Raw genomic sequence first — 8,026 nt, forward strand, 5'->3', positions numbered from 1 at the left:
CTGAAGCCAAGACCGTTTCAGTTGCTTCACATAAGTGGACAGGAAAATACCTGATCATGCTCTTAAAAGTACTGACTTTAAAATATAATTGTATTGTAAATGTGACTTGATTTTCATACCAAGACTTTGTTTGGTACACATGGAATATATCACCTAGACACAATGTAACAATTGAAAAATCTTCATTAGTTTATAAACTCACGATGTGCTTTTTTTTTTAAACATGGGATGTAGGCTAGCTATCACAGCTAATTTAACTTTTTTATATATTTCTGCAAAGCTTTTAACAAGACATCAAAAGAAATTATTGATAACAATATTTTGGAAATATTAAATAATTTTGTTAAAAGTTTTCTGAGTTTGGTAGTGACCTTCTGAGTATAGTTTGAATGGTCTTCAAAGGTAATTTTTAACACTTTTGCAGGGCTGAACTTGGCCTTGAATTTTAGAGATGTTAGACACAATTAAAAATTCAAATTAATAAAACAAATATGTATAATGTAGTCATTATATTTCCTTTTAAAAAATGTTTCATGCCTTTTCCCATTCCCAAATTAGACTACCTAACAAGCTATAACTCAAATTTGGCCTCTAGCATACTGAAGAATTGGGGAAGAGGTTTCAGGTAACTCAAGATAACCCATTCCCTTCCCTGCAGATACAGCTCAAAGCATTTTTCTCTGCTATGGCTGGACTATAGATTCCTTGTCATCCTAGTACAACAATGTGGCATCATGCCAAGAACATCACTGAGAAACTGTTCTAACCAGGATAACTCCTTGAAGGGCATTAACTGCTACTTTGGGATTTACCCTCCCAGTGGCCCAAGTCAAGGAAAGCAAGTCACATTCTTTTGTTTCCAAAAAGGGCCCATTGACTCTAAGATAAAGACCCATCCCTTGATACACTGAAAGCTCTAATAAGTTTATCTTTTGGGTAAAACTAAATTTTTTTAGTAGACTCAGAGCTTTCTCTTCTGTAGCAATGATAGTCATAGCTACATTCAGACTGTTTTCCTAATTGGTGTAGTAGATGAGGGAAGTGTAGGCATTTATGTTGGTGATTTCAAGGTGATCAAAATCAGAGATCAGATCAGATCAGATCAGATCATCATGCCCTGTGCATGATGAGGGCATCAGCTGGGAAGACAATATACAGGGAATGTGGACAGATACAGGAAGGACAGAGTGAAAGGCATTGTTTGAGTACTGCTTAAGTACTAGGTAATATATAAAGAAATATTATGGTAAGAATAAAAAAACTTGGCCAGTGACATGGGGATGGGGAAAAGAGATTATTTTCTCCCTCCATTATACCTGATTTCCAAAACTAGAGAGGATCACTTATTCGTAGTCCATGAAAGCAACTTTTAACTTTTAATTTTTGTGGGTACACAATAGGTGTATGCATTTATGGGGTACATGAGATTTTTTTTGATAATTTCTTTCTTTTTATTTTTTGTAGAGACATGGTCTCACTTCATTGCCCAGGCTAGTCTCGAACTTCTGGGCTCCAGAGATCCACCCACCTTGGCTTCCCAAAGTGTCAGGATTACAGGTGTGAGCCATGGCACCCGACCCAGGTATTTTTGATACAGGCATACAATGTGTAATAATCACAGCAGGCTAAATGTGGTATCCATCACCTCAAGCATTTATCCTTTCTTTGTGTTAAGGATAACTTAAACTTTTGATATGGCTTTTGATAAGGCTTTTAACTTTTGATAAGGCTTTTATTTTCTGCTCCACCAGTAAGAAGAAAATTAACCCAGAAAAATTCCTACCTTTTCCTTGGTTACATCTGGTAAGTTTTTGTTTGTTTGCTTCTTATCTCATATCTCATTCTAACCTCTCTATGTAAGATTGCTCAAGGATGGGTCATGCAATTGGCAAAGGTATCTCACAGCTAAATGTTGTTTTAGTTAATGTAATAAATTATCGAGGCAACTGTACAAGAAAGAAGAAAATTTTATCTGCATGAGAGAAGGTAGCTATAACATTTGTGTTCATATTTCTCATGATGTATTATCTCCTATTCTAGAGAAATTTTTAAAAATCTCTTGGAAAATTTTCATCTTCCCTCAAGGGCTGTGACCTCTAAGTCAAGTAATCTTCATGATTTACTCTTTGACTATTGCTGCTTTTTGATTCAGCTATAGCTTTTAAAATTTTCTTTTAAAACAATGTGCAGACTGATTTTCCTGGATGGTTGTTTAAGTTGTTGAAAGTAATCTAGATTCGTGTAACAACTGGCTAATGATTATTTACATTACCAAGTCTGTTAAAAGGTCTGAGGTCAATCTTTTAATCTTGGGACCAAACTGAATGTTCCAAACTTTTCTGCTGAAACTCAACCAATTAGCTGCTCCTGACATTTCTTTCAGGCATTGAATTTATAAAACATGAGCGATTAAGAGACCCCCAAAAGAGGCAATCACAGGTGGCCCCACAATGATTTCTTTCTTCCTGTGCCATAGCCAATTGGGATGTATAAGAAAAATAACTGACTGTGGAAGGAATGAAATAGAGGGCATGTGGCAAAGCTGGAAGAGGCAAAGAATTCAGAGAAAATGGGGTATTTAAATGGTGGGTTGCTATGCCTGACACAATAACTATATAACAAAAATAAGTATCATTTTTTTCTATGAAAGATTGAAAACTCACTGGAGAAAAAGCATCACCTAGGAGTCATAACTATTTGTAAGATATATTTTATTTTTAACAAAAAAAGTAACATGAGATTCACTGGGCACAATGTATTAAATGATGAACAGCCACTTAATGATTCATTAAACATTCAGAACTCTCTAACTTGGAGAATAAATATGTACTAATTATAGCTCATGCTCAGAATTTATATACTATCTCAATTATTGTCCTGGAGAAAAATACATCATGTAGAAACCTTCTTCAGGCCCTGTGGTTCAGCTTCTTGAACCCTGTGATAGACACACCTGCAACTCTAAGAACTACACTCAGGTTCTCCTCCATTTTCCTGCCCCTCCCACTTTTCCTTCCTTCTCTGTTCTCTCACTGAATTTTTATTTTCCTTTCCTTTCTGTAAAGTTTGAATCTTTTCAAATTCAGTTATAGTCACACATCCTTTAGAAAGCATTCTATCACTGTTCTCCCCAGATTTTTAGCTTAGTTCGTATCATGAATACCCATATATTGATGAGCAAGTGTCTGTGTCTTCTCTACTTGTATTCAATTTTTCAGTTTAGAAATACATTTTGAGTCCAAGTAAACAAATCAGAAGATAAGATTCTTATCTAATTGAAGCTAAACATTTTTTCTTTAGGCGAACATTTTGAAATGACTAAATTCAATATTTTCCACATATCTTTTCATCCATATGTAAGATTATTGTGATTGCAATGATTACGTTTTCCACAATCACATTTAAGAAAATAACCTGAAAATGCTGAAAAGAAAACTAAAGTTCCTTATTTATTAACAAAGAAAGATTTTGTGTTTTATGGAAATTATCTTCCTTAGCTAGGTTAGGAATTTCCTTCAATTACCATTTACCTAGATGTCACCCTAAAATGAATGAGAACTTGATAGTTATTTTTCTATAATAAGGCAAACATCTAAATAAAATATAAAATTAAAAAATTATTTTGTATTTTTGTGACTTTTTATTATGGTAAAATTTCAAACTTAGAGAAGAGTTGCAAAAAAGTAGTACAAAAGACTAACATTTACCCTTTTACCAGATTGAGTATTAGTTTACATTTTCCCCCAAAGCTTTGTTATATCATCTATCAACTATCTATCTATCTATTATCTATCTATCTATCTATCTATCTATCTATCTATCTATCTACCTATCTATCTACCTATCTATCTCTTTTTCTGGACTAGTTGAGAGTAAGTTGGAGATGACACGTTCCTTTAAGCCAAATACTTTATTCAGTGTTTTTTGTCTAAGAAAAAGGATGTTACTTTACATAAGTCCAGCACAGTACCCAAATCAGCAAACTTAATATGAGCACAATATTATTATCTAATCCATAGTCCACACTGAGATTTCTTAAATTGTCTCAATAATTTTGTTAATAGCTAGTTTTTGAAAAAATCCATGATTGTACACTGAGAAATCACATCTCACTAGTCTCTTTTCATCTGGACCAGTTCCTCACCCTTTGTTTTTCTACTTAAACTTGATACTTCTGAATTGTATAGGCAAGCTATTTCTCTCAATTTGAGTTTTTCTCATGTGTCTTCATTATTATAATTAGTCTTCATTATTAGAATTTTTAACACAAATATCACTGAAGTGACAGCATGTCCTGTTCAGAGCATCATCACAGCAGGCTCATGATGTTGGTTTGTGCAAATACAGGTGATCTTAAGATCAATAAAATCACTGGTTATGGTGGTGTCTGACAGGTTTTTCTACTACAAACTTTACTGTTTTTCAGTTTGAAATTAACAAGAAAGTTGTGAGGAGATATTTTAGACTATTTTAGATATTTGTACATATTCTGTTCCCCATCAAATTTTTATCCACTAGTTTTTGCAATCATTTATGTTCTTCTTAACACCGTCACCCCTTCTGTATTTGTTAATTAGGGATCTACTGTAAGGAATAGCTTTATCTTCACCATTCATTTATTTATTCTTTTACTTTTTATATCAGTATGAGCTTTATAATTCTTCTTTTGTTAAATTCATTACTACTAATGGTTAAATTGTCCTACAATTAAATGATGGCAAGCCCTTCAAACTGGCTTTTATTTTTTATTCATGTGTGCTGGTATTTTTGGATCATTTGTTTACTCTTTTTTTGAGTTTACCTTTCTTTTTTTTCTCTCAGGTAATAGGAAATGAATGATGATGGAAAAGTCAATGCTAGCTCTGAGGGGTACTTTGTTTTAGTTGGATTTTCTAACTGGCCTCATCTGGAAGTAGTTATCTTTGTGGTTGTCTTGATCTTCTACTTGATGACACTGATAGGAAACCTGTTCATCATCATCCTGTCATACCTGGACTCCCATCTCCACACTCCTATGTACTTCTTCCTTTCAAACCTCTCATTTCTGGATCTCTGCTACACCACCAGCTCTATCCCTCAGTTGCTGGTGAATCTCTGGGGCCCGGAAAAGACCATCTCTTATGCTGGTTGCATGATTCAACTTTACTTTGTTCTCGCACTGGGAACCACAGAGTGTGTCCTACTGGTGGTGATGTCCTACGACCGTTATGCAGCTGTGTGTAGACCTTTGCATTACACTGTCCTCATGCACCCTCGTTTCTGCCACCTGCTGGCTATGGCTTCTTGGGTAAGTGGTTTTACCAACTCAGCACTTCATTCCTCCTTCACCTTCTGGGTACCTCTGTGTGGACACCGCCAAGTAGATCACTTTTTCTGTGAAGTTCCAGCACTTCTGCGATTATCGTGTGTTGATACCCATGCCAATGAGCTGACCCTCATGATCACAAGCTCCATATTTGTTCTCATACCTCTCATCCTCATTCTCACTTCTTATGGTGCCATCGTCCGAGCTGTACTGAGGATGCAGTCAACCACTGGGCTTCAGAAAGTGTTTGGAACATGTGGAGCTCATCTTATGGCTGTATCTCTCTTTTTCATTCCGGCCATGTGCATATATCTCCAGCCACCATCAGGAAATTCTCAAGATCAAGGCAAGTTCATTGCCCTCTTTTATACTGTTGTCACACCTAGTCTTAACCCTCTAATCTACACCCTCAGAAACAAAGATGTAAGAGGGGCAGTGAAGAGACTAATGGGGTGGGAATGAGCCTGTGTATGTGTCATATTAACAATATAACAGAGTTTCCCCTCACAATGATTCATCCTTCTATTTATTTATCAACCATTCTTTTATTCACTCACTCTGTTAGCACTTGCTGAGCATGTACTCTAACAAGGTCGTGGAGTTCCTGGTAACAGGTAGGAATAAAACACAGTCAGCCTAAATACCATTCACTTGTGGAGAAAACAGCTATGTAAAATCAAGATAAAACATCTATAGTGATGTTTTTCCATGGTACAAACCTAATGTATCCAAGACAGACATTTCTTGATTGAAAATAAGGCATGAAATTTGTTGTAAATCTTGATAAAAGCGAAGCTGTAATTCCTGTGAAAAGATGATACTCTTAATTTAAAAATCTCTACAATATGTCTTTTAATTTCTTGCTTTTGGGGCAGAATACTTTTGTCTTCTATCTTTAGTTTAGTTAAATACACAGCAAAATACTTCAAATCCTTTTCTCCAACAATGCTTATTCTTTGTCAGATAGTAAATTTTGAGAGGAATTTTGGTCCATATTCTTTCATATCCAGTATCAATAGTAGGACAATAAGTTTTATGAATTGTAGTAAGAGAGGCTTTGAAACAGTATAGCAGAAGTCAGCATCTGAGATCCCTCTTTTTTGCAAGGCAGTGAGAAATATATAGGAAGTAAAAGGAGCTGGTAAAGCTGAGCTATGGAGCTTATAAACAAATGGTCATCATAGGCTAGGTATACTTAGGTGAGGTAAGTGCTTGGAGCAACTGCATTACCTAAGGAACTAAGGAAAACATTTGAGGCAAATAGAGAGGCTCTGAAAATGACTTGAAGTCAATGGGTGTATGAAAGAATTATGTGAAAATATATTGGAAAAATTTTATGATAGAAACTGTCATATGGAAAATGATAGCTTATTTTTATTTTAAAGCTTGATCTAATTTGAGTATTTATGGCTAATAAGTATATTATGTACGTCAATATATGTGTTTCAAATAAAGAAATCTATTTTATAGAAGTAATCATTTTGTTTTATATATTATTGTCAACCATCTTCATTTGAAATAATTGCGCTATACCTAGAGCAATTTAAACTGACAGTCATAGTCAAATGAAGCGGAAAAATGGCTAAAGGAGAATTCAGTATAAAGTAACGTACTTGCAATGCCTGAGTTTTCTCTATAACTCAAATGTCAGCTGTAGCTTTTGAGGCCTGTGAGATTTAGATATGATTGATTCACACACTATTTCCTAAATTATTATAAAAATAAAAACGCATCTCAGAACTTCCCTCCAATTTCTAGTGTGACTTGCAATTGCATTGATTCTGCTGACTTTATCTTCCTTCTGCATCTCTGACTCTTCCTTTATTTCTAACTAGGCATGAAAAATATGAGGCATGTGCCCTTGTCCTTAACCTTACCCAAGAAATGAAGAACCAAGAATAATGTATGTAAAATGACTTTTAGCAAGCAATTGGGACCACATAGGGTAAAACATCACATAAAAACACATTTTTAAAAACTTAAAGAACATAACTTAGCCCTTTGAACTGTTTTCTACTATGGAAATCTTACGATTTGGAGCACTTCCTGTAGCATCCTGGTTTCTCACCTACTCAAATATCCCCCCCCCATCTTTATTAAGGATAAGTGAAAAAAATGTATTTATTTATAATATACAGCATAATGTTTTGACATATGCATAATTATGCAATTATTACTCAAGCTAATTAACAGATCATTAACTCACATACTTACCTGTTTTGTGGTGAGAACATTTAGGATCTGTTATCTTAGCAGTTTTCAACTATGCAGTACAGTATTATTAGCTATAGTCACCATACCGTAGAATAGATCTCTTGAATTTGTTCCTTCCATCTGAAACTTTGTACCCTTTGACCAATATCTCCCCATTTTCCCTATTTCTCTCCACTGCTAACCCCTGACAAGCATCTTTCTGCTACTCTGTGCTTCTATGATTCATTTTATGTCGATTTCACATATGAGATCATGCAGTATTTGTTTTTCTGTGCCTGGCTTATTTTACTTAGCAAAATGTCTTCAGGTTTGCCATGTTGTTGAGAATATTAAGACTTCCTTCTTGTTTTCAGGCAGAATAGTATTCTATTATATGTATACTACACTTTCTTTATTCACTCATTCATTGACAGACACTTAGATTGACTCAATACCTTGGCTATTATGAATTTGCTGTCATAAAGATGGGTGTATAGACAGCTTTTCAACATAGTGATTTAATTCTTT

General features: G+C 34.7%; 1 protein-coding gene across 1 annotated transcript; it reads left to right on the forward strand.

Moving 5' to 3' along the window:
• Positions 1-965: 965 nt before the first annotated feature.
• On the forward strand, positions 966-7,708 carry LOC100969955 (olfactory receptor 2J3). The gene is made up of 4 exons (XM_057302458.2): positions 966-1,223; positions 1,465-1,582; positions 1,752-1,803; positions 4,822-7,708. The coding sequence occupies exon 4, from the start codon at positions 4,832-4,834 to the stop codon at positions 5,765-5,767; it is 936 nt and encodes a 311-aa protein (XP_057158441.1). The 5' UTR covers positions 966-1,223; positions 1,465-1,582; positions 1,752-1,803; positions 4,822-4,831; the 3' UTR covers positions 5,768-7,708.
• The last annotated feature ends 318 nt before the right edge of the window (positions 7,709-8,026 follow it).

This window comes from Pan paniscus, chromosome 5 (genome assembly GCF_029289425.2).
Source record: "Pan paniscus chromosome 5, NHGRI_mPanPan1-v2.0_pri, whole genome shotgun sequence".
NCBI classification, from domain to species: domain Eukaryota; kingdom Metazoa; phylum Chordata; class Mammalia; order Primates; family Hominidae; genus Pan; species Pan paniscus.